Source organism: Microcaecilia unicolor, chromosome 9 (assembly GCF_901765095.1).
Source record: "Microcaecilia unicolor chromosome 9, aMicUni1.1, whole genome shotgun sequence".
NCBI classification, from domain to species: Eukaryota; Metazoa; Chordata; class Amphibia; order Gymnophiona; family Siphonopidae; genus Microcaecilia; species Microcaecilia unicolor.
The window spans coordinates 88,192,955-88,219,921 of record NC_044039.1 but is presented as its reverse complement, the minus strand read 5'-3'; the positions used below and the strand labels follow the sequence as shown (position 1 = coordinate 88,219,921).

Here is a 26,967-nt window from a genome sequence, read left to right as displayed (position 1 = left end):
GAAGGCTACAAAAAGTGTTTAAGGGATAAAAGAAGGTGACATAGGTGAGAGGGTAGACATAGGGGAGATAAAAGCAGGAATAGAAACCTGAATAAGGGAGTAAGATGTAAGAAAGGGACTGAAGGTGGTAAGGATATGAATAACAGTTCTGGTCGCCGTATCTCAAAAATGTTATAGCAGAATTAGAAAAGGTTCAAAGAAGAGAGACCAAAATGATAAAGGGGATGGAATTCCTCTCATATGAGAAGATGATACCTTTTTTATTGGACATAACTTAATACATTTCTTGATTAGCTTTCGAAGGTTGCCCTTCTTCGTCAGATCGTCAGACGAAGAAGGGCAACCTTCGAAAGCTAATCAAGAAATGTATTAAGTTATGTCCAATAAAAAAGGTATCATCTTATTTTCTTTTCCATGTTTTATTTTGTTTGATTTCTATTGATAACCTTAAGAGTGGACTAACATGGCTACCACACTCCTCTACTCTCATATGAGGAAAGGCTAAAGAGATTAGGGCTCTTCAAGCTTAGAGAAGAGATAGCTGAGGGGGGATATAATTGAGGTCTATAAAATCCTAAGTGGTATAGAACGGGTAAAAGTGAATCACGTTTTCACTCTTTCCAAAGTACAAAGATCAAGGGACACTCAATGTAATTACATGGAAATACTTTTAAAACAAACAGGAGGAAATATTTTTTCACTCAGTTAAGCTCTGGAACTCGCTGCCGGAGGATGTGGTAATAGCGGTTAGCATATCTGGGTTTAAAAAAGGTTTGGACAAGTTTCTGGAGGAAAAGTCCACAGTCTGTTATTGAGATGGACATGAAGGAAGCCACTGCTTGCCCTGGAATTGGTAGAATGGAATGTTGCTACTTGTGGCAAAACAGGGGACTTATGTCTATGATTCATTATGTTGTTTTATGACACGTTTTTTCCCTCAATGCATTTTTCTTGTTTGGCCAGCAGGTGATGTCTGACCTCTGCAATTTAGCAGTAGTAGAGTATTTCTCAGCTTGCCTTCCCTGAGGAGGAGAGGAAGCCCTGAGGGGAAGTAACCTGAAGTGCTACTGGCCAGATAACTTCAAAGTTAATGCTCTGGGCTCTGACTTTAATGACTTATGGGAGGATGACTGAGTGAAGAGGTTAAGACAAAGAAAACCCCTGACGAAGCTTATGTGAAATGGCAGCCCTGTCAGGTTTTTGTATACAACATAAGTGTGAAGTACTTTAAATCAAGAGAATCACATAAAGTTTAGGTATTTCAATGTACAATATGTCAAGTTTTGAAAGTTTTTCTGACCAATGATTCAGGTATCTGAGGTCTCAGGGTGTCTGAGCTCTTTTCCTCTAATTATATTTTGATTTTTGTTTTTGCAAGCAATTGTAAACTATATACCTAGCTGTTGTTTTGTTTGTATGTAACCTAGTTTAAAATGCCCCTTAAGTTCTTTTTTCCTTTTTAATTGTGAGCCTCCAGAAATAGAAAAATATCTACTGTACCTAATTACATAAGACACCTGCAAGCCGGCTATTGAAGTGGTGTACATTTAGATATAGTATGTATTTTTCTGTTCCTGAAACGCTCACATTTGCAAAAACAAAAAGTTAAAATGAGATTTGAACCTGGGTCCCTTGGTTTACAGTCCACTACACTAACCACTAGGCTGTCCCTCTGCTCTGCATGGAAGTCTGTGTGGCCATTTTCTATGAATGCTGCTATACAAACGTCCATGTCCCTTGTTTTCCCTTGTTCAAAATCTGGACATTCAGTTTGTAAAATGGATGTTAAATGCTGTACATTTCTAGGGCATGGAAGTCCATCTCACATATTTTCGAACAGGCTGCATCCTATTGGACATCCATCTCACATGTGTTTTCCATTTGTTACTTTCTGACTTTAATGTCCCTATTCTGACTTGGGCGTCCTTTTGAAAATGCCCCTCCATAGGTAATCACTGGGTAGGTTGTGTGAATCACGTCTGTTCTTATGGTGGGAACCTCACTGGCAATCTGATGTTCCCCACAGTGCCATATAGATATTATTCTGTGCCAGATAAGAGCTGAAACTCTACTAGAACTCCAGCTTCTCCTACACCATTGCATTAGTCTCTCTTCAGTTTTACCAAATCTGTCACTTGTATCTGTGAGGTTGGTGCCACATGCATGCATAAGCAGCAAAATTACATCGTATATGTGTATGTAATGCTACCTAGTGTTGGGGATTGCTTTTTAAAATGTGTTTACTAAAATATAGTATTTTCTATTGTGAGTGGTGCTATACATATTTTATAAAAGGTGTCCATGTCCCCATCTAGATGACATGTGTTTATTAGATTATTGATATACAAATTTATCCTCTGAATATGGTTACCATTACATTCCTTGGAATTTGTTGCCAGAAAATGTGGTAAAAGCAGTTAGCTTAGCAGGTTTAGATAAATTCCTAAAAGAGATGTCCATAAGACATTATTAAGATGGCCTTGGAAAAACCCACTGCTTATTTCTAGGATAAGCAGCATAAAATCTGTTTTGCTGTTCTGGGATCTTGGCAGAGATACTTGTGACCTAGATTGGCCAATGTTGGAAACAGGATACTGGGCTTGATGGACCTTCAGACTGTCCCAGTATGGCAACGCTTATGTTCTTATGGATTTTTGCTATTGTGGCCACATCTCTCCTTGTCATGATGATACAGAATTTCCTATTGGCTGAGAAGACAGAGTTGGGTATTATTGTGATACACAGAGAGAATGAGAGCAATTTCCACTCTACAACATGCTCCAAGTATAATTGCTTCCTTCTCCAGAAATATAAGCGTTCCAAAGTTCAAGTTCCACAACATATTTTTGTGTGGCCCTTTGGAAGTTAACACAACCTGCAAAGACTTCAGTTTGCTTCAAAGCCACTACAGCTATAAGAAATATAAAGTTAAAATAAATATTCAGGAAAAATACAGAAAGCGGCAACACTGCATTTCAAAGGTACATCTCTGGAAGCTGATGCTGTTTAAATCTAAGCTATTGTTTTCCTTATCAGCAGTTATAGCAGATTTTCTATAAAATATTAATTGTTTAAAGCTAGAGAGGTCCAAACACAGCAGCATGTTTCAGTCCACACTAAACAATGTTAGCAAAGCAAACCGTTGAGAACTTACCAAAGAGAGAAATTCTATGTCTAACCAAAGCTGCCAGTTTGCAGAACAAGCTAATGGAGGAAAGAAAAGATAGTAAGAGCTAGGAAAGTTTGAAGAGTCCAGAAAAAAAATACAACTCAGAAGAGATCTAGCAAAGGAAAATGTAAAACTGGTAGTGAAGTGGACCCTAGGAAAATGACAGAGAAATGGAGATGAGGAGGAGCTGATGGTGGATGAGTAAAGAAATGTGTTCACACTGATTCTGATCCTTTGTCCTCACAAGCAGCCAAAAGTTGAACCCAGGTTAGTTACTGGAGATCCCCAATATCTAGTTTAGAACAGAAGAGAAACAAGTAACCTAGTGTCCCTAGAGATGACAAGTTTCAGACCAATGGAAATTAATGGCTATATTGGTATGGAGGTCTTCTAATGACAGAATAACATATGAGAGCTGTCTACCTATCCTAAGCCAACACAGATATCAAGACTCCCCCCCCCCCCCCCCCCCTTCACTTCCAACTTTATTACTTGCTACAAAGATTCTAGAGTCTGTTTTCAGGTCTATATCACATCATCATATCAACATGGTATTTTAGACTTTTTATGTTGCTAATTGGGACTGGTGCTTAAATTGTGTTAGCTTTAGGTAGCTCTGTCAGTAATTAGCTCTGTCACTTCATTCCAGGTAAATAGCACTGAGAGCTTCATGCTACTTATCAAAAGGCAGTAAAGAACTGATATGAAATTGTGATATTTGGCTTTACTAAGCATTGGAAGTGTGTAGGGCAGAATTCTCTGTTTTACTCTATGATATGGTTTGTTAAATATTGCTTGTTAATTTTTGTGTGTATTTTATCATTTTATATTGTTTATTCTACATAGCTTTGGACCTTTCAAAGGTAATAAAAAATGTAAAAAAACTATGCAGTTAAAATGATATTTTAACTGTATAAATCTAACGGGATAAAAATTTATCCATGCTGGCTAAATTTATCGTTTAAAAACATTGAGGTGATCTGTTTTAACATATGTATGTGGATAGATATTTATTTTTATTTTAGTGTTATCACCACTTCAGGAGCACATTTGTTCTACACGCTTACACGATTCTGTGAAGTTTACTGATTTGAAAGGATTCAGCATGTGTTTCAGATTATCTATACTTGTTATGTATATGCGAGGTTGTCATATATGGTTATCTTGTGTATATCCTCTCTTATATATTTTTAAGTATTATGCTGTGTATTTATGTAAAAACATGGATGTTCTTAGCTCCTTCTTCTGAAATGGTCCTCATCCTCATTTTTTGCCCCCATCCTTAATTTGTTTAACATATTTTGTTCAATATAAGTTATTGTTACTGAATGCATATGCTTGGTGTTCTAGTTCATGTGTGTTATTCTTAGCTTTTATTGTTTAGGGTAGTTTGCATATGGTATATCATGACAATGTTGTTGTATCTTCCTGTGGCAAACAAAAATGAAAACTTTTTTCAAGTTAAAAAAAATTCAATATATTCACACAGTTACAGCCTCACCCTCAGGAACATCTCTCTTCCTGTAAAAGGTAAAACTAGCATGTCCACTTTTACCTGAATATAATGCAGGCAGTTTTAGAAATGCTCATTTCTATGGGTAAAGAACTGGTTTTACCCACAGAAATGGCTTTGAAAATTACTCTCTATATCCTAAAGTAATTTTGGCCTTTGAAGGTGGTCTCATAAAACCACTTATGGAAACAAAGTTCTGAAAACTTTGAGACATAGAATAGATAGGCTGTCAATGACATAAAAACTAATAAGAGGCATATGACTTTAAAAAAGAAGCAGCTGATAGTTTATAACAGAGTAGAGACTAAGATGCAGTTAGCCTGGAGGTGAAGAATAATGCAAAGAGGAAAATAAAAGGGCAAGAAGAAGTGATTTCACTAGAGTCAGGTAGCTGTTGGGTGATGTGGTTCTAATGAAACAGGTGCCATGAGGATATGTGTGGCCATTTAAAGTGTGGTTTAAGCTGAAAAGCTTCTTTGAAAATCTGGAAAGGAGCAACTCATGTCCTAACTTCATCTGCCGAACTAACCTGGCACCACTCTGAATATTGACCAGTGCCAGGTTAACTTCCTGGTTACCACACTTACCCGGATATTCAATAATACAGCTTGGACATGGCCCGTGGCTGTCAATGGCTTAAAATTGCTGACTGTCATGGGCTGAATATTGGGACCTGTAGCAGCATGAGTACGGGTAGGTGTGGAGCTTTGATAAACAATTTATGCGTGGGAAACTGGGTGACCCCTTGCTTTCAGAGGTCAGGAGAAAAACACACCAAAAATTAGTTCTTATGTTCATAAGGTCTGTTCTATGGCCTGCTCCTGCAGGGCCACTTTCGGGCTCATTTTCAAAGCACTTAGCCTCCCAAAGTTCCATAGAAACCTATGGAACTTAGCCTCCCAAAGTGCTTTGAAAATATGCCTCAGTGTGAACTAGTCTGTATTTCAAGAGGCAGCATAAACAGCTTGTCTCTAGCCTGGAGTCTCAGAGTTAAAGTTCTGTCTTTCAAAATTCAGCACAATTGGACCAGGCTTGGCCCTGAATTTCAAAGGTACCATTTCAACAGGTTTCCAAGATAAATTTGGCCTACCTGGGTAGAGCTTCTGTAGCTTGCAGTCATACAGTGGAGGCATATACTGGGCTTTGCTTCTCTTCTCTCCTCTGGGCCTCTCTGACTGAGCTGTTCTGAGGGTTTTTATTTTGCCTTGACCAAACCTTCCCTGCTCTGCTCTTGCTGACTCATCTCTTCCATGCTCTGTAGCCTGATTTTTAATGTGGCTCTGTGATTGTGAGGGAGTATTATTAAGGGGGAGTTGTAACTTCCTATAGACTCCCTCAGAGGTCCAAAATTCATTTTAAAGTTTCCTTGAGGGTAGGCCTCCAGTGATGTCACCCCAAGATAGATGCTTAATCCAGATGTGCCACATACCATTACAATATCAGGAGAAATTAGACTTAGCTCATCTCTTGCTGCACAAGCACACTTTTGGTGGGATATCACTCAGCAATCCCCCTGATTTCATGTAAAGAAATCTCAAAAGAAAACAACTGAATTTAAATGATACTTTCATGCAGGCCTATAAGTGTGGAGGCAAAGTATAAAATGGATATTCCAAACTCAGATGCAGATCCAATGGGTAATGCTCTTTTTGAGCAGGATGAAGTCCAATAATTGTTGACTGCTGCGGCCCCTCCCCCCCCCCCACGATCGTTACCATTGCTATGGTGAGCTTCTACCTGAGTTACTTGTTCCTCCTGCACTGAGCTTCACTGTACTCCCTAAGCTTAGCCGTGGTAGCTTCTTCCTTTTAGTTCTCTGAGCTCCTCCTCTGTGGGCCTCTGTCTGTATTTCCAGAATAGTGGCTCCTACCTATCTTCTGGTCTTGGCCTGGCAACTACCTCTGGTTGGCGTTCCTCTGGTGGAGGTAAGTCCTACTGGCCGCCTGCACCTGGGGACTCAACTCCTGGGGAATGGCAGTTGTTCAGGTGAAGTTATCTGGGGCTCATCAGCCGTCCATGATCCTTCTGGGCTAGAACTTGAGAACTCACTTCCATGCACTGGCATGCAATTCTTGCCCGCTCACTGCAGACCAGACCACAACACATTTATTGAGGAGGACGAGGCCACTTTATTAGATTATGACATGACACAGAATTCTTATTGACTGATATGTGCAACCATGACATTATGTGCATCTTTAATGTTTCAAAGTAGAATAAGCCTGGAAGACTCAGCTTTTGATGAGACTTGGCCTCTCCCTGCCATTGGGAAGTGGTCAGTGGGATGGTATTATGAAGGGTTTAAGAAAGCATTTAATAGCTTTCCCTTCTGACATGTTGCGGAAAAGTGGAGGCAGGACTTTGGGGATTATACTACAGAGGATCACAGAGTGGGCCAGATTTGGTAGCAGCTTCACTTTAAATTTCTTCTCTGCTTATATATATATATTTTTTATTACATTTGTACCCCGCGCTTTCCCACTCATAGCAGGCTCAATATTATATACAGGTATTTATTTGTACCTGGGGCAATGGAGGGTTAAGTGACTTGCCCAGAGTCACAAGGAGCTGCCTGTGCCTGTAGTGGGAATCAAACCCAGTTCCCCAGGACCAAAGTCCACCACTCTAACCACTAGGCCACTCCTCTCAAGCATGTAAATTGGGGCAGTTAATTAAGGGGAGCTAGTATTAAGTGTAGAAATGCAGAAAGCACATTTAAACACATGTGTTGAACTGCTTACACATATCTGCATTTTGGCGGACTGTATGAGCTCATTTGGAACAGCTCTGTAACCAACATTTCATTGTGACCCCACATGAAAGTCTGCTGGATATGAGGGATGACGCCGTTGAAGGTGTGCAGATTCCTTCTTTAGTTCTATGTAAAGCATGCCTAATTGCAAAGCGATGTATTATGCTGCTCTGGATAAAAAATTTTAAAAAACAACTTCCGAACTTAATGCTTTGGCAATATTAAGATGCAGGAGCTCTTGTACTTGGAGAGAATGTCTGTTGAATCCGCAGACATATTGTCTAAGAAGTGCTTTGTCAGGACCTGAGAGCCTTACTTGAGAACTTTAACAATGCAAGTTTGATCTGCCATGTAAAATAATTTGAGCATTTAAGGCCCGTCCCTTCCCTAGGGGGGTAAGGTTTACACTACAGAGAATAGGACCTGTCGGGTTAGGGTGGTTGGGGGGAAGGGGACAGGGTAATGGGGGAAGGAATATTATCACCAACTAACTAGAGAAACTTCTTGATTATAATCAATAAATTGTAATCACAACAAATCCAAAAAAAGAGCCAAGACATTTGCGGAGGAAAAGACCTCAGAAGTCAGTCATTAGACACCTTGAAAGTGGCACCTACATTTTTGGCTAAATGTCTTTCATTGTTCAAAAACGTCCTTGTTATTTTATAATTATGCAAACATCTAATTTACTTTCTTAGCAAAATATTTTAAATAACTGTCAAATTCAGAAACTAACACTTTGAATATGAATATAGAAACTGACGGTATATTCAATCAAAAAAACTTAACACTCATGCTATAAAGCTGGCACTAATATAATATCCTGTTGTGAAAAAAATGACGTGCATCTAAGCCACCCATTTCACACAATGACCTCATTTGAGGTTTGTATTCATATTCACAGCTTTGTCCGTGTTAAGCACAATAATGTGATACCAGGGCTTTGCCAACCTTTTTCTCGGTGTATTGCTAGCATTATAGAATTGGGTGCCGTTAAGTCTTTGACTGAAGTCAGTTTTTATATTCAAAGTGTTGGCTCTTGAATTTATGTGGAGGAGTGGCCTAGTGGTTAGAGCACCAGTCTAAACATCCAGAGGTGTCCACTTCAATTGGATGTTTGCATAATTACAAAAAAAAGAAGGAGATTTTGCCAAAAACGTTGACACCATTTTCAAGGTGTCTAATGGCTTCTGAGGTTTTCTCCTCCACAAAATTCTTAAGTTTTTTTTTTTGGGGGGGGGGGGGGGAATTTGGGGAGGAATATTATGACAAATATGTTATCACCCTTTTCTTCACTGTTCAAAACTTGTTCAGTGAACAATTTCTTTATGTTTTGTATTGTTGCAAGGTTGTATCACTTAATAAAAGATATTTTCCCATAAAGTCTCCAAAGATAAATGCAGATTATGCTTTCACCACTGTGCATGACGAAGAGCATATGCACAGTGTTTGCAGGGTCAGCTCTACTGGAGTTTCTTTTTATGTGGCTCTATGATTTTTGTGATTCTAATACTGCAGCACAGGGGCTTAGACTCTGAACTGACAATGAAAAGATGGAATATTCTAAAGCAGTAAAAAAAAATTACTTTTCACTCACTCCAGGATTAGTTATATTTCTAATTTCCCTTAATAATTAATCCTATTCCTTCATTCACTTGTACTGCAACCCCCTGCATCTGCAGATACCTCTCCTTATGTTCTTATACCCTCTTGATTCCTCTGAACCTCAGAGAGCCCTACCTTGTCACCATTTCTTTCTCTTTATTGGATGCGTATCCACTGCTGCTGAGAGTTTTGATGGGAGAGGACAGGAAGTAAAGGCGATGATTCTTGAAGTACTGATCAACCAGTGGCACGAGAATCTGCAATAGGAAATTCTTGTGCTGTTACATAGTAGATTAAAGATACATTGATAAAAGAGCATGGAGATTGGTGTGACACATTAAGAGGGGAAAGTCTATAAAAATTAGGTTCTATTTGTTCATGTAAAATTAACACCAAGCTGTCCAAGAGCCAGAAATGCATCCAGTGGTATTCTATAATGTTAATACAAATGCATGTATGTACAGCATGTTGTGTATATGTATATGCCCTGAAATGGGGTGTGTTTGGGGCAGAGTGTGTGCATGCAATGGGTGGATGGGAACAGAAACCAATCATGCAGAACATATTCTATAAACATTGGACATGTGGATGGCGTATAAAAGATGCACCCAAAATACACCTCCCATAAATAGCGACAAAATGGCATTGAAGATAACTCTTTTGACCTAGAGCATTGGTTGGTGCATTGTGATGCTGGTTAGCATCTCAGTGTATGGTCTGTCCTCACTCTTCCTCTAACTAGCTATCTCTCTTCTGTCAACCTGACCCTTTACAGCCCGATTAACTCCCACTCTGCTTCATTTTTCCTCCTCACTCCACCCCTCTAAGCATCTGTCCCTCCACCTCAGTCCCTCCACCCAGTATATGTGTGTTTGTGCTACCACTGTCTGTCTGTGTGTAGCCCTATACCATAGTTGGTGGTAGTCACTAGTTCTTATTGGTGGAGGTTACTGGGTATTACTTTGTGGTCAGGACACAATTTTCAGTCTAGTAGTCCCTTCCCTGTGGAATTTCATCCCCCAGCATCTACATTTGGAGCGTTCCTATGATTGCACCAAAAACATTTCTTTTCACTGATGCTTTCTGTAGTTACTTCCCCCTTCCCTAACCACTGAGTCTTGTTATTGGGAATGCTGCAGGATTCGGTGCCTGGATCTGCCTCACAAATTCTCTCTCTCACCTCCTGTCCTGTCTACTGATGTAGTTCCTTTTCTCTGTCCAGCTTTTTTTTTATATTGAATTGTATACATTGTAAACCACTCTGAAAGGCTATTCAATGGGCAGTATATAAAGTCTATAATAAACTTGGTTCAGGGAGCACAGAGCTTGAAGCTGCAAAAAGTCTGGGTTCTCTGTTCCTGTGTTTTAAATGCCTGCCAGCAACCAGTTGGCAATTCTACCTGCAGGTCTGCCATCTCCCCCAGGCATGTCTGGCACCCCCCCCCCCCCCACCTCCCGCATAGATCTGGCATCTCTCCCTTTTCCTCATACCCATTCCATGGGTCCAACATCTCTCCCTGTTCCCACTGTAAGTCTGTCATCTCCCACCACCACCACAATCACAGTCTTCAAAGAGCAGAGTCACTGGTTCAACAAAGACATGCTATTTCTGGCTGGCATCAGTGCCTTGTGTCTGCCAAATCCTTCTCAAAGAAAGTTGCATCAGAGGAGGCAGGACATGGCAGAGGTAAGATTGTGGGGCAGAGGGAAGCAGTGCATTTTCATTGCTGCCAGTGACACACTGCTCTTGTGGGATCACAGGGAGGGGGGGGGGGGAGGGAGAGATGCTGCTAGACCCGTGGGAGAGAGGGAGAGATGCCAGACCCACAGGAGGGAAGAGAAGGGAGAGCTGCTGGACCACAAGGGCAGGAAGCCTGAGGCTGCAAAAGAATAAATAAATAAACAAACAGCTTTTCTTTTGATGGTTTTAAGGATCTGCCGGCAGTTGAGATGGCCATTGGAAAACTGGCCAGGGCCTGAAAACCGACCAATTGGCAACCCTATGACCAAATCAAGAACAAAAGGCATCTGGAAACATGGGGTTTTAATTTAGAACAATCCTTGAAAAATCATTTATTGTTTATCTTTTATTTATTTTGTTATACCATGACTTACTGCTAGTCAAATCAGAACGGATCACAAAGCAAATCATACAATAAAACACAAATCTTCCATACCAGAGATAACAGCACAATCAACTCACATGACTGTCATATAATACCCATTTGATAAGACTGTCCAAAAGACTGAAGGCAGCTTCCTGCCTTGTTATTATATCAAGGGTTTGGTCACTATATTTGAGAAAAAACTATACATGTGACACAATCTCCAGGTGTACTAAAGGACCTATCCATGGGATACTGTCAATGTGAAGAAAATTACAGATACACTTTGGGGGTCCTTCTTGTGGGATACTGCATATGAAGGAAATTCCTGCACTAAGAGATCATCCTTGGGAGACACTGTACATATGAGGGAAGCTTCAGATACATTAGCAGTAGGAATTCCCCTTGTTTATATTTACTTACTTTGGCAAAAAATTTGATTTCTTGCTCATGTGGAGATTTCTCTGATTTAGCACTGTTGATCAGCGCCTCTGTAAAGAAAAGAAAAATAGTGTGTATCATCGTTAACAAACTGAGAAAAACATTGCCATCTGATTCATCCTCCTGTGTGTCCTTCAACTTACTCTAGCATCTTCAGTTTACAATTCCTGTATCAGTTACTGATAAAATAAAATTCTCCATGTGGGGGTAATTTTATAACTACACATGGGTAAAAAGTCCATCCATACTTTTCTCTGGGTGGACTCAGCTTTGAAAACTACCCAAGAGTGCCTCTTCTCAGTCCAGGTAAGCTTACACACGAACAGGCAGTATGTGGGTAAGTTTATCTGCATGACAGACGTGGTTTTATAAAAGCCTTCATATTTGGTGAAGAACTGTTTTACCTACAGAAATGTGACTAAAGTAGCGGATCTGAAATGTTGAGAATGGCTGATTTTTCATGTCAAGGGTCCATAAGAAGTCTGCAAAAGTTAAATGTATGAACTTCTTTAAATTTGTTTTTATCTTTTCATATAAAAGAATGGGGTTTAAACTATTGTATTACAAACTGTTTGCTCTAACAGAATTAATTAAAACCTCATTTTTTGTTTTTGGTAACTTTGGTCACAAATGCTTCTGAAAATATCCTCCCCAGCCTCAGTTTTCAAAACAGAGTCACTAGCTGAGATTTTGAAGGAACATACTTTCTCTTGGAAAATTGTCTCAGGAAAAAAATAGCAAGCATTTGCACTTGCTTTATTTGTGGATACCTTTCCCCCAAAAAGCAACAACAGTTCTGAAAACTAGAAGGGCTGTTGCTCCCACCTCTTGAGCATGCCTACTTTTTCTACATGAGAGGGACAGAACAGTTGAAAGAAATATGTTTCAATGAATGTTGAATATTAAAGGAATGTTGGTGGTGATAATCCATGGTGAGCAGTGGTGTTTAAGCCACTGGCTGTCATGGGCAAAATTAAGCTTAGATATTTAATGCCAAGCCATTTCTGGGCATCAGTATTGAATATCCAGGGTCAGCTGCCAACCCAGAAGTTATGAGGGTGCTGGCCAGTATTCAGAACTGACACCCATGTAGCTAAGGAGGCAAAAGACAGAACTGCTATTTGTTTGGTCCTATCTTGCCACTCCACTATGCGGACATATGGATGTGCCTGTTTAGCTGCCGATTCCTCCTCTACTCTGCCCAGGGAGTGCCGCTGTGCTAGTTGGGCAGCACCACGCTGTCAAGAGTCAATATTCAACGGTATTACCTGGTTAAGTGACACTCAATATTCACGGCTAGGATGCAGTAAAAACTTTTTCAGGTACATCAGAAGCAGAAAGCCTACAGGCAGTCTATGGGATTGTGGATCATAAAAGAGCAAAAGGGACACGGCCATAGCAGAGAAACTGAATGAATTCTTTGCTTCAATCTTTACGGAAGAAGATGTAAGAGATATACCAATACCACAAATGGTTTTCAAGGGTGATGATCTGGGTAAAATGTGCACACCTAGGTTAAAGAATTGCCCATGAGAGGGCAATATTAAAAGCCTATTTTATAGAGGAAAGCAGGCACCTACTTTCCTCTACTGCTAACTCCAGACTCCGTTCTTTTATCTTGCTGCACCATATGCCTGGAATAGACTTCCTGAGCTAGTACGTCAAGCTCCATCTCTGGCCGTCTTCAAATCTAAGCTAAAAGCCCACCTTTTTGATGTTGCTTTTAACTCCTAACCCTTATTCACTTGTTCAGAACCCTTACTTTATCATCCTCACCCTAATATTCCCTTATCTCTTGTTTGTCCTGTTTGTCTGTCCTAATTAGATTGTAAGCTCTGTCGAGCAGGGACTGTCTCTTCGTGTTCAAGTGTACAACGCTGGGCACGTCTAGTAGCGCTATAGAAATGATAAGTAGTAGTAGTATAGACTGCTAACATTTCCAGGTATGCATACGTGTATACCATTAGGCATGAGCACTTAAGTGAAGATACACGTGTAAGTATGTGCCTTGCCCATGCTCTGCTTACCGTGAATTTACAGAATAGTACTTAGGCAGTTTTTTCAGGTAGACGACAATCTTTATGTGCAATATTTACAATACCAGCATATATACGCATATGTATACACATACACACTTATACATATGCGAATATTTGTTGATATTGTAAATATTGAACATAAAAATTGTCCTACCTTTATAGAATTACTCCCTATTTGGAAAGGTGAGCTAAAAGTCCAAGGGCCCAATATTCAGCCAGTGGCGAGGTAGCTCGTCTGCTGTCCGCCGCTGGCACTAAACCCAGATATTCAATGTCGGGTCGTTTCTGGCAACTGGCATTGAATATCCGAGTTTATTTTGGACACTAAAAGTTAACCAGTTATGGCGATATTCAGTGCTAACCAGTTAACTTTTAGCGGTCAAAGATGGGCCTGCTATTTAAGCAGCCTATTTTTTTTTTTTATATTTTTATTAGGAACCACTGACAACCCAATACAACAAGCATGAGATGTGGTATGTTTTCAAATTCCAACCCCCACCCCCACCACATTGGCCAAGAAAGCAGAAATGCAGACTCAAGACACACCGCATTGTTTCTTCACGGTGGTCTCCTCCCATACAAAAAAACACCCACCACAGTGCTCTAAAGCCACAAATTTAACAGATAGCTTCATGCTCTATGCGGAAGTCTGTCATATATAGGGGACCATATTTGCTAAAAGGTTCGCCAAGCTCTAGGTGACCCCTGCTTCACATCAAGTCTTTCCCATCTCATTAGCTGATACACTTCATTTTCCATTCAGTCACTGATGATGAGTGAAGTTGTCTCCAGTTCTTAAGTACACATTTGCTTGCCAAAAAAAAAACCCTTTATGCAAAAGAGCATTAGTCTCTTTCCTGGTGCTCAGTGGAACAAAATTAGAAAACAATTGAACATCAGATATCCGCAGAATAGTTTTACCTAAGACATCTGACAAATAGTTCACAATCCTTCTTCAAAAGTCCTGAACTCTTACAAAGACCAAAACATATGTGTAAGATTCACAGCTGCCTGATGACACTCTGGACATAGTAACATAGTAGATGACAGCCACAATCAGGGCACTGGCTGTAGAAGTCTGCCCATCACTGACCTTATTCTCCAACTTCTGAAGCTGAACCTGTCCATATACGATCAGGGCATAGACCGTAGAAGACTGCCCAGTACTGGCTTTGTTGCCCAATTACCAGTGTTGCTACCTAATCTCTGTTAAGCTTCTTTGGATCCATTCCTTCTAAACAGGATTCCTTTGTGTTTATCCCATGTATTTTTGAATTTCATTACTGTTTGCATCTCCACCACCTCCCGTGGGAAGGCATTCCAGGGATCTAACACTCTCGGTGAAAAAAATATTTCCTGACATTATTCCTGAGTCGGCCCCCTTTTCAGGTCAGCAAGTCTCTCCTTGTATAGACGTCTTGCTATGCACACCTGACACCATTTTCATCGCTTTTCTTTGAACTGCTTCAAGTCTTTTTCCATCCTTAGCAAGATATAGCCTCCAAAACTGAACACAATATTCCAAATAGGGCCTCACAAATGACTTGTACAGGGCTATCAACACCTCCTTTCTTCTGCTGATTGTACCACTCTCTGTTCAGTTTAACATCCTTCTGGCTGCAGCCACAGCCTTGTCGAACAGTTTCATCACCTTGAGATCCTCAGACACCATCACCCCAAGGTCCTTCACCAGAGCTGAGCTTACCAATCTCTCCTCTCCTATCTGGTACATCTATTTTGGATGTCTGCACCCCAAGTGCATTACTCTGCACTTCTTGGCATAAAACTTTAACTGAACAGTCCGCTGAATCCGATATTTCACCCTGTAAGCCCGGTTCGGCGAGACGTATATCCAAATTAGGAATTTGTACTGTTGCTCCTGCAACAGAGATGATCGAGTTTTTTGAGATTTTTCATCAAAATGCGAATACCATCCACCTATGTCTTTCCATTCTCCGGAAGCTCGCTATTCCATGCATTTGTCACTGGAGTATAATCCCATGCAGGAGCTATGCTGCCTAGACTGACTTGATAGAATGACAGACTTGCCCTAGAATCCCTGGTAAGAGTAAATGTTTCAACTATCAAATCTGTGGAATCTTCATTCAAGATGGTAGCATCCAGAACCCCTGTATAATGAGCCACCCAGTCACTGGCCCACAGGGTGCCCTCTGACCGCAGATCCTCAAAGGAACAAATGTGGCCCTCGCGCGTATCCAGGTCTCTCAGGTATTTCAAACCACTGTTATGCCACCGTGTTAAAAAGGAATTAGTAAAGTCAAGATCAAGCTCCACATTGCCAAACAATGGAAGCAACACTGTAGAATAAGGAGACAACCTCACTTGCTTGCAATTCCAATTCCAAGCCTGTCTTATTGATCACAAGATAGAATTTTATCATCTTGCTCTCACCCTAAGCAGCCTATTTTGACTGCTCAACATAGCTTGTTTGGTGCTAAATATCCACACCTAAATGGCTATGTTGCACAATATAGCCAGTTAGCATCTAGGCACTAACCAGGATATTCAGTGGGGGATAACCAGTCATCTTCCACTGAATATCCTCGGTTAGGCACTTAAACATTATTTAACCGGCCAGGAGATGTTCCTGGCAGGTTAAATAGTTTTGAATATTGGTGGGCACATTCTTGTTAAGTGTAGGAAGAAAACTTACCCAAATGAGCAATAAATTCCTGAGCAGAATCCATATACTCCAGCATCTTCTTCAGGAACTTGAAGGCAAACCTCTTTTCCATGGAGGAGGCATCAATCTCCATGGCCTTCAGACCTCTATATTGGTTAAGAAAGAAAGTGAGAATGAAATGGATGGGAAATGAGCTAATGAATTGTGATAGTATGTGCAGTGCATGAAGTTGCTACTTAGACAAAAATGTAATTGGCAATACACATTGAAGCCAACATGAGCTACCAAAAAGGCCTCAGTAAAACAATTTGAAAGTATTCATTTCAAATCATGCAAACATATTTCTTATAAGTAGAATGATGAATTTGGATAATGTAAACATTACTCATTGGCATTTCCATTTACTGCATACATTATCCTCACTAGTCTTATGGGAATTTTCAGTATTACAGAACCTTTCCATTCAGTACCCTATGGTGCTCATTTTCAAAGCACTTAGACTTACAAAGTTACATGGAGGGACATTTTCGATATGACATATGAATCCAACTTTAGATGTTTTGCTCAAAATGTCCAAACTTCAAGTGTGGAATATAGCCATTTTCAACACAGAAAAATGTCTATCATTTTTTCCCCTGAAAATAGCTATTTTCTAGATGCATTGTACTCAAAATATTTATCTTTTTGGTCCATTTTCGGAAAAAAAAAGTCCAAGTGCAAAACGTAAAAAAATCAAGCCACTGGGTTATAAGAGGGGCCTTAGTAGACTGGTCCCCCAGACATCTCAGGAGAGCAATGGGGCACGCTAGGAGGAACTGCAGTGGAGTTCATATAAATGCCCCAGGTACACATCTCACCGTCTTGTCTACTGAGCCCTCAAAATCTCACTGCCCCCAGCTGTACACCACTACAGTAGCCTTATGGGTGAAAGGGGGCACCTATATGTGGGTACAGTAGGAGTCTGGTGAGTTTGGGAGGGCTCACAGTTTCCACCACATGTGTAACAGGTAAGAGGAGACATGGGCCTAGTCCAACTGTCTACAGTACACTGCACCAACTAGTACACTACTCCAGAGATCTGCATTCTGCTTTAATAGACCTGGCCATTAAATCTGAAGCAGTCATAGAGGCTGGTAAGTAATATTTTTATTCACATTTTTGGGTGGGAGGGGGTCAGTGACCACTGGGGGAGCAAGGGGGTTCATTCCTGATTCCCTCCAGTGGTCATCTAGTCAGTTAGGGCACCTTTTTGTGCCTTGTTCTAAAAACAGGCCTAGACCAAAACAATGAAGTTTCAGACCTAGACTTTTTGTTTTGTTCTATTATGGCTGTAAAATGTCCAAGTGTTAGGAATGCCCTAATCCCATCCCCCAAATACTCCAACACATCCCCTTGTGATTTGGACAAACAGCAGATGAATTGCATAGATAAACATCTGCAAAACAGGTTTCAAAAATACTGATTTGGATGTTTTTTGTAAGAAAAACGTCCAAATGCTCCTTTATGCTACTGTTTAGCCATTTTTCTCTTTTGAAAATGAGCCCCATAGTAACCTATGGAACTTTGCACGCCTAAGCATATTGAGTCACTGGTTTCAGTCCAGCTCTAGGTGCCATAGCAGAAGTGCTTACATCTCAGCTCATCTCAGGTTCCTAATAATATTTTAATTCTGCTGATTACTTTTTATGATAAGGACATCATGAGATAAATCCATAACATCTTTGAGAGCAATGAAAATTGACTTTTATAAATAAAACTTTCTGCTGCATGTCCTAGTGATAGTGCCATACCATGCATATTTCTCCTGCTGTAGTGGAAGGCATTCCTAGGAATGGGGTTTGGTCATGGTTTGGAACTATGTAAATACTTTTGAAATTTGAAAAGCATGCACGCTATTTTTTTTTATACTGGGGTTTAAGCAGAATAACAACAAACTTACAAAACAATAACCATGTGAGGTCCATTAGTACAGATGAGATCCCTAATGTGAAACTGATACTATCTCATATCCTCTTGCCCTGAGCAAGCTGCATATTCCTATCAGGAACGGTCAATTAGTATTTGCAAAAGAAAACCCATAGTGAGTCTGATATTCAAAGGTTTTTTTTTGCTCCTATGCTCCTAAATTTTACTAGGGGTGATTGCCTAAATTTCTACTTCTGATTTTAATAAACTCTTAAATTCAGGAGCATAAAAAAGTGGGTAGCAACAGGGGCAGATTTAGAGCAGGGAAAAAAAGGTTAGAAGCGTAGCACTGATTTTCAGGACTCAACTCATAAATTGGCCTCATAAATCTCGGCAAATGACCTAAATTTATAACCATAACTTTTAAGCTTCTAAATTAAGATGAATTTTCAGCCGAAAACTTAGAATCCTAAAGTGTCCTTTTACAAAATGGCGGAAAAAGGTGGTATTGGTATGCGGGACTGCCGAGGCCACCTTTTACTGCTGTGGTTAAGTTTCTTTAAAGGCCATGTGCTAATGAAACACATTGGAGCAGGCACGGCCATTTGCTGGGGGAGTCCTAACCACCCCGGTGCTAGAAAATAAAAACAAATTTCCTAGCGCCAGAAATGGCGCACGTTGGAAGCCAGAACTACCACTGGGCTCCTAAGCAAGTCCAGTGGTAGGGCCAATTTCCTGTACACAAACATAAGAACATATCATAAGATCATAAGAATAGCCATACTGGGTCAGACCAATGGTCGATCTAGCCCAGTATCCTGTTTCCAACAGTGGCCAATCCAAGTCACAAGTATCTGACAGAAAACCAAATAGTAGCAACATTCCATACTACCAATTCCAGGACAAGCAATGGCTTCCCCATGTCTGTCTCAACAGCAGACTATGGACTTTTTCTCCAGGAACTTGTTCAAACCTTTTTTTTTTTAACCCAGATACGCTAACCGCTGTTACTACATTCTCCAGCAGCAAGTTTCAGAGCTAAACTATTCGTTGAGTAAAAAAAATATTTCCTCTTATTTGTTTTAAAAGTATTTCCATGTAACTTCCTTGAGTGTCCTTTAGTCTTGGTACTTTTGGAACGAGTAAAAAATTGATTAATTTCTACTCGTTCTACACCACTCAGGATTCTGTAGACCTCAATCATATCTCCCCTCATCCTACTACTACTACTACTACTACTACTACTACTACTATTTAGCATTTCTATAGCGCTACAAGGCATACACAGCGCTGCACAAACATAGAAGAAAGACAGTCCCTGCTCAAAGAGCTTACAATCTAATAGACAAAAAATAAATAAAGTAAGCAAATCAAATCAATTAATGTGAACGGGAAGGAAGAGAGGAGGGTAGGTGGAGGCAAGTGGTTACAAGTGGTTACGAGTCAAAAGCAATGTTAAAGAGGTGGGCTTTCAGTCTAGATTTAAAGGTGGCCAAGGATGGGGCAAGACGTAGGGGCTCAGGAAGTTTATTCCAGGCGTAGGGTGCAGCGAGACAGAAGGCGCGAAGTCTGGAGTTGGCAGTAGTGGAGAAGGGAACAGATAAGAAGGATTTATTCATGGAGCGGAGTGCACGGGAAGGGGTGTAGGGAAGGACGAGTGTGGAGAGATACAGGGGAGCAGCAGAGTGAGTACATTTATAGGTTAGTAGAAGAAGTTTGAACAGGATGCGAAAACGGATAGGGAGCCAGTGAAGGGTCTTGAGGAGAGGGGTAGTATGAGTAAAGCGACCCTGGCGGAAGATGAGACGGGCAGCAGAGTTTTGAACCGACTGGAGAGGGGAGAGGTGACTAAGTGGGAGGCCAGCAAGAAGCAGATTGCAGTAGTCTAAACGAGAGGTGACAAGGGTGTGGATGAGGGTTTTGGTAGAGTGCTCGGAAAGAAAGGGGCGGATTTTACGGATGTTGTAAAGAAAGAAACGACAGGTCTTGGCGGTCTGCTGGATATGAGCAGAGAAGGAGAGAGAAGAGTCAAAGATGACCCCAAGGTTTCGAGCTGAGGAGACAGGGAGAATGAGAGAGCCATCAACAGAAATAGAAAACGGGGGGAGCGGGGAGGTGGGTTTGGGGGGGAAAATGAGAAGCTCGGTTTTGGTCATATTTAATTTCAGGTGGCGTTGAGACATCCAGGCAGCAATGTCAGACAAGCACGCTGAAACTTTGGTTTGGATGCAAGGTGAGATATCAGGGGTAGAAAGGTAGATTTGGGAGTCATCAGCATAGAGATGGTAGGAAAAGCCATGGGATGAGATTAATGAACCAAGGGAAGAAGTGTAGATAGAAAAGAGGAGGGGACCAAGAACAGAACCCTGAGGTACGCCGACAGGCAGAGGGATAGAAGTAGAAGAGGATCCACCAGAGTGAACACTAAAGGTGCGGAGGGAGAGGTAGGAAGAGAACCAGGAAAGGACAGAGCCCTGGAATCCAAGTGAGGACAGGGTATCGAGAAGTATGCTGTGATCGACAGTGTCAAAAGCAGCGGAAAGATCAAGAAGGATGAGGATGGAATAGAGACCTCTGGATTTAGCCAGTAATAGGTCATTGGAGACTTTAGTAAGCGCAGTTTCGGTTGAGTGGAGAGGGCGAAAACTAGATTGTAATGGGTCAAGAATAGCATGTGAGGAGAGAAAATCAAGGTAGCGGTGGTGAACAGCACGCTCAAGTAATTTGGAGAGAAAAGGAAGGAGGGAGATGGGTCGGTAATTAGAGGGACAAGTAGGGTCAAGTGAAGGCTTCTTAAGGAGAGGTGTGACCACAGCATGTTTAAAGGCAGCAGGGACAGTCGCAGTGGAAAGTGAGAGGTTGAGAATGTGACAGATAAAAGGAATAAGAGTAGGAGAGATGGCATTAAGAAGGTGGGTGGGAATGGGATCAGAGGAACAGGTGGTACATTTTGAGGAAGAAAGGAGAAGTGTAGTTTCCTCAATAGTAGCTTCAGGAAAGGAGGAAAGGGAATGAGGGGAAGGAGAGAGAGGTGTACGGACTAGTGGAGGGAGAGCTGGTGAGGTAGAGAAAGCAAGGTTTATCTTTTGAACCTTGTTGTGAAAGAATTCAGCAAGGGTCTGAGGAGATAATGAAGGGGAGTTGGGGGAGGGGGCACCTTGAGGAGAGAGTTCAATGTGGTGAAGAGAAGTTGAGGATTAGAGCCAAGAGAGTTGGTCAGTTGGATATAATAATCCTGTTTGGCATGTAAAAGAGCAGATTGGAAGGAGGTCAGCATGAACTTAAAGTGTAAGAAATCAGCAGGGGCCCGAGATTTCCGCCACAGGCGTTCGGCGGAGCGGGTACAGGAACGTAGGTAGCGGATATTAGAAGTCAGCCAAGGTTGGGGTTTTGTACGCCTTACAGGGCGGGTCATCAAAGGTGCAAGAGTGTCTAAGGCAGAGGATAGAGTATTGTTGTAAGAAGAAACAGCCTCGTTGACAGACATGGATGGTGCCACAGTAGAGAGGAGGTTTGAAACATGGGAGGATAGAGATGAAGGGTCAATATCGTGAAGATTCCTAGATAAATTAGATAGGATAGGACGGGACTGGGAGGGAGGAGATTTAAGTGTGAAAGTTATAAGATGGTGATCAGAGGAGGGATGATCAGAGGCAAGGAAACTAGAAGGTGAACAGTTGGAGGAGAAGATGAGATCAAGACAGTGACTATTTTGAACCCTAACATCAGGTAACTATGATTCAGATTATTCTTCCCAATGTGCATCACTTTGCATTTGTCCACATTAAATTTCATCTGCCATTTGGATGCCCAGTCTTCCAATTTACTAAGGTCTTCCTGCAATTTTTCACAGTCTGCATGTAACAACCTTGAATAGTTTTGTGTCATCTGCAAATGTAATCACCTCACTTGTTGTTCCGATTTCCATATCTTTTATAAATATGCTAAATAGCACCAGTCCCGGTATTGATCCCTGCACCACTCAACTATTCACCCTCCTCCACTGAGAGAAATGACCATTTAACCCTACCCTCTCTTTTGTGTCCAATAATCAATTCCTAATCCACATCAGAACATTGCCTCCTATCCCATGACTCTAATTTTCCCAGGAGTCTCTCATGAGGAACTTTGTCAAAAGCTTTCAGAAAATCTAGCTATACTATATCAACTGGCTCACCTTTATCCACATGTTTATTCACGCTTTCAAAGAAATGAAGCAAATTGGTGAGGCAAGACTTCCCTTGGCTGAATCCATGCTGACTCTGTCCCATTAAACCATGTTTATTTATGTGTTCTGTAATTTTATTCTTTATAATAGTTTCCCTATTTTACCTGGCTCTGACGTCAGGCTTACTGGTCTGTAATTTCCTGGATCACCCTTGGAACCCTTTTAAAATATCTGTGTTACATTGGCCACCTTCCAATCTTCAGGTACTATGGATGATTTTAATGACAGGTTATATATTACTAACAGCAGATCAGCAATTTCATGCTTGAGTTTTTTTCAGTACTCTTGGATGTATGCCATCCAATCCAAGTGATTTACTACTCTTTAATTTGTCAATTTGGCTCAGTACGTCTTCCAGGTTCACCAAGATTTCTTTCAGTTCCTCCGCATCATCACCCTTGAAAACCATTTCTGGTACAGATAGATCTCTACTGGATAGTAAAAGGGCCCACTCTATTTGGCTGAATATAGGGCACAAATTTAGAAGCTCAGCTTTTTTTTTTTTAAATATAAGGACCACCATATTCCATCATGATTAACACTGAGTTACTTGTTTTTTTTTTAATTTATCAAAATAAGCAACAGGATGCAAAAATCTAACTGGAAGGCCTTGTCTTTGTGCAGTTTTGATTGAAATACCAAAGATTTCTATATGAAATGAAAAACTCTCTTGGATACCTATAACCATTAAAAACTAACCTGTTCAAAAAGGCATACCCTACCGACCCAACTTAAATGCCTGTACCCTGCAACACAACGAAACCAAAGCTCATAATGGACATATAATAACTCTTCTTCTCTACAATTCCTGTACAAACGAACCTTATTCTACCACAATATTACTGTATTTGTTCATACCGGAATTGGCAAATGCCTTTACGGTACTGTGTAAGCCACATTGAGCCTGCAAATAGGTGGGAAAATGTGGGATACAAATGTAACAAATAAAATAAACCACTGAGATCCAAGACCAATTTGCTCCAAGAATTCCCACAAATGTAGACAATAGAATAATACATGAGATAAAGCATCCCTGCTCAGTTGTACATGACAGCAGGAGTTGTGTAACTTTCCTGTCTATTTAGCCACTTTTACAAGTGCATAAAGGGCTCTTTGGGCAAGAAAAAATAAAGATTGAGTTATGGATGCTGAACGTACAATGCGTGTATATGACTCCTAAATTCTACCTATTAGAAGTCTGATAAGGATTCTTAGAGGTCCACCTCCCATATTTTCTCATTACCCAAGCATCTTTTCCAAGTGTGAGTGCAAAAATTAAAATATTACTGCAAAGCTGCATGAGGAGAGGCAACATAAGCTTTACAAACTTTCTCTATAGTTCAATCCTCTGGTCGACAAATAAAAGCCAAGCTACTTGAGAAGACAATATCAGAGCTGGAGCCATTGGAATAAGATAGACAGTATTCCCTTTGCAGCATTTACAGCATGATCATGCAAAACTTGGCCCAATGCCCATATGTTCTTCATTTGCTACTGCCACAATTCTGGCCTCAGCAAAGAAACCTCCTACATAGCCTTGACTTCAGAAATTCTGAAAAAATATATGTGTTTGAATATATACCTCAGAGCCAGGGACTGAGTGACGATCTTGTAAAGCCTAATCAGTATTCTATCTGGACATGGCATTTTGCCTATCTCTACAGAGATCTCCTTATCCAACTTGTCTCTCTGGACTTGATCCAGGCAGGGATGTAAGAGCTCTCAAATGAAGCTCCAAAAATTATTTAGGTTAAAATAGACTTCAGAAGTGTAGAGGCCCTAAACTTGTAGAAAGCCCAAACTTGCCCCCTAATCTCATGGTTCTCTAGAACCTGAGAGCCCTTCCCCATAGTAACTGAACTCTGGTTGTGGGGTTTGTTTGAACTAAAGGCCTGCCACTTTTCTTGCCCTCCTCATAATATCTGCTGGAACAGAATGGACTGACCTGCATGTCAACTTATTATTTATTTATTTATTGCATTTGTATCCCACATTATCCCACCTTTTTGCAGGCTCAATGTGGCTTACAATAAATCATGGAGAGGAGAATTGACATTTAGTGTTACAGAAGTATTTTGGGTAGCATGGTAATGGAAAACAAGATAGTGACATGACATAAGGCATTCTTAACATTGCTAGATATGAATGGGGATTTCACAAGTTTTGGTCTTTGTGGTATATCTTGTCGAAGAGATGGGTCTTCAACTGTTTGCGGAAGTTGATCAGTTCATAGGTCGCTTTTAGGTTCCGTGGAGGTGCGCTCCAGAATTACATGCTCATATAGGAAAAGGTTGATGCGTGCATTAGTTTATATTTTAGGCCTTTGCAGTTAGGGAAATGAAGATTAAGGAATGTGCATTCCTGGGTGGTAGGTCGATCAGGTCCGACATGTAGGCTGGGGCCTCGCCGTGGATGATTTTGTGTACTAGGGTGCATACTTTGAACGTGATGCGTTCTTTGAGTGGTAACCAGTGTAGCTTCTCTCGTAGGGGCTTTACACTTTCGTATTTTGGTTTTCCAAATATGAATCTGGCTGCTGTGTTCTGGGCTGTCTGGAGTTTTTTGAGTATTTGTTCTTTGCAGCCAGCATAGAGTGAGTTGCAGTAATCTAAGTGACTGAGTACTAATGATTGTACCAAATTCCGGAAAACGGTTCTAGAGAAGTATGGTTTTACTCTTTTTAATTTCCACATTGAGTGGAACATCTTTTTGGTTATGATTTTCACGTGATTCTCTAGTGTCAGGTGCCGGTCAATGGTGACTCCTAGGATTTTCAGGGTTTCTGAAATTGGTAGATTTAGTTTTGGGGTGTTGATGGTGGTAAATTTGCTCGTATTGTGCTGAGAGGTGAGTATTAGGCATTGGGTTTTTTCTGCATTGAGTTTTAATTGAAAGGCGTCTGCCCATGAGTGCATATGTAGACTTTGGTTGATTTCATTGAAAATTTCTTTTAGGTCTTGTTTGAATGGGATGTAGATCGTTACATCATCAGCGTAAATATATGGGTTGAGGTTTTGTTTTGATAGTAGTTTGGCCAAGGGTGTCATCATTAGGTTGAATATAGTCGGTGAGAGGGGGGATCCCTGTGGAACTCCACATTCAGGTGTCCATGTGGCTGATGTTGTTGAATTTGATGTCACTTGATATGAGTGTGTAGTTAGGAATCCTTTAAACCAGTTGAGAACATTGCCTCCGATGCCAAAGTATTCAAGGATGTGTAGTAGGATTCCATGATCAACCATGTCGAAGGCACTTGACATGTCGAATTGTAGAAGTAATATATTCTTACCGGTTGCAATCATTTGTTTGAATTTATTCATGAGAGTAACTAGTACTGTTTCAGTGCTGTGATTAGAGCGAAATCCAGACTGGGACTCTTGTAGTATTGAGAACTTGTTTAGATAGTCTGTGAGTTGTTTGGTAACCATCCCTTCTGTTATTTTGGTTATTAGGGGAATGGATGCTACTGGTCTATTGTTGGTTAACTCACTCGCGTTTTTCTTTGTGTCTTTGGGTATGGGGGGGTGAGTAGGATGTTCCCTTTCTCCTTTGGGAAGCGTCCATTTTGTAGCATGAAATTCACATGTTTCGTTAGATCTGTTATAAAGTGTTGGGGGGCTGATTTCATAAGGTTATTTGGACAAATGTCTAGTTTGCAGTGAGATTTGGCGAATCTTTTAAGCGTTTGGGAGATGAGGTCTTACGATAGTGGCTCGAATTCAGTCCAGATCCTATCTGCAGGGTATGCTCCAGGGTCTGGGTCCAGACAGTCTAGGAGTACAGTGTATTCGATGGGGCTAACAGGTATTTTTAGTCGCAGTTGTACTATCTTCTCTTTGATGTACTTCGCGAGGTCATCAGCTCTTGGTGTGTCTTTGCTGTTATTTGTGACTGATGTGGTGTCTATTAGTTTGGTCACAAGTTGGAAGAGTTTGTGTGTGTCCTTGTAATTTGGTCCTATTTCGGTTTTGTAGTATAATCTTTTGGTTTGTCTTATGGTGTATTTGTATTTTCTTTGGAGTTGTTTCCAGGCATTAAGTGTGGCTTCGTCTTTCTTTTTATTCCATGCGCGTTCTAATTTTCTAACTTGTGTTTTAAGTTTTTTCAGTTCTTCGTTGAACCATGGTATTGAGTTCTTTCTGTGCGAGGTTCTGGTTTTAATTGGGGCAATGTTGTCTAATATTGTTCTGCATCTTTTGTCCCACTCTTGGGTACTGTAGCTATATTTTAATTTCTGAAGTTCTAATAGCACACAGTTATTTTTCATTTGGATAAGTACCTACTCTAAAGTCTTCATTTCAGGCACGATGGATTACAACTCAAGATGCTACTCTTTTTAACCAATTGTTCTGTGTAGCTAGTGATGGCAGCCTATGGTATCGTTACATTTACTATGTTCAAATAGGTAATGGATAATGTATTTGAGATACTGCCTTTCTGTGGCATAACCAAAGCGGTTTACATATACATCATATATAAGTATCACAAAGAATATGAATGGTAAAAAATAAAAATCAAAAATAGACCCTCCACAGACATGATTATTACTATGGATATAATACTATG

At 40.7% G+C, this 26,967-nt stretch overlaps 1 protein-coding gene across 1 annotated transcript in view; it reads right to left on the bottom strand.

The window, feature by feature from the left end:
• The window catches only part of RYR3 (ryanodine receptor 3), a 743,078-nt gene that overhangs the window by 283,748 nt on the left and 432,363 nt on the right, over positions 1–26,967 (bottom strand). The window contains 4 exon segments of the mRNA XM_030213678.1: positions 3,155–3,204; positions 9,175–9,296; positions 11,568–11,635; positions 16,299–16,414. Coding sequence (XP_030069538.1) covers positions 3,155–3,204; positions 9,175–9,296; positions 11,568–11,635; positions 16,299–16,414 — 356 coding nt within the window.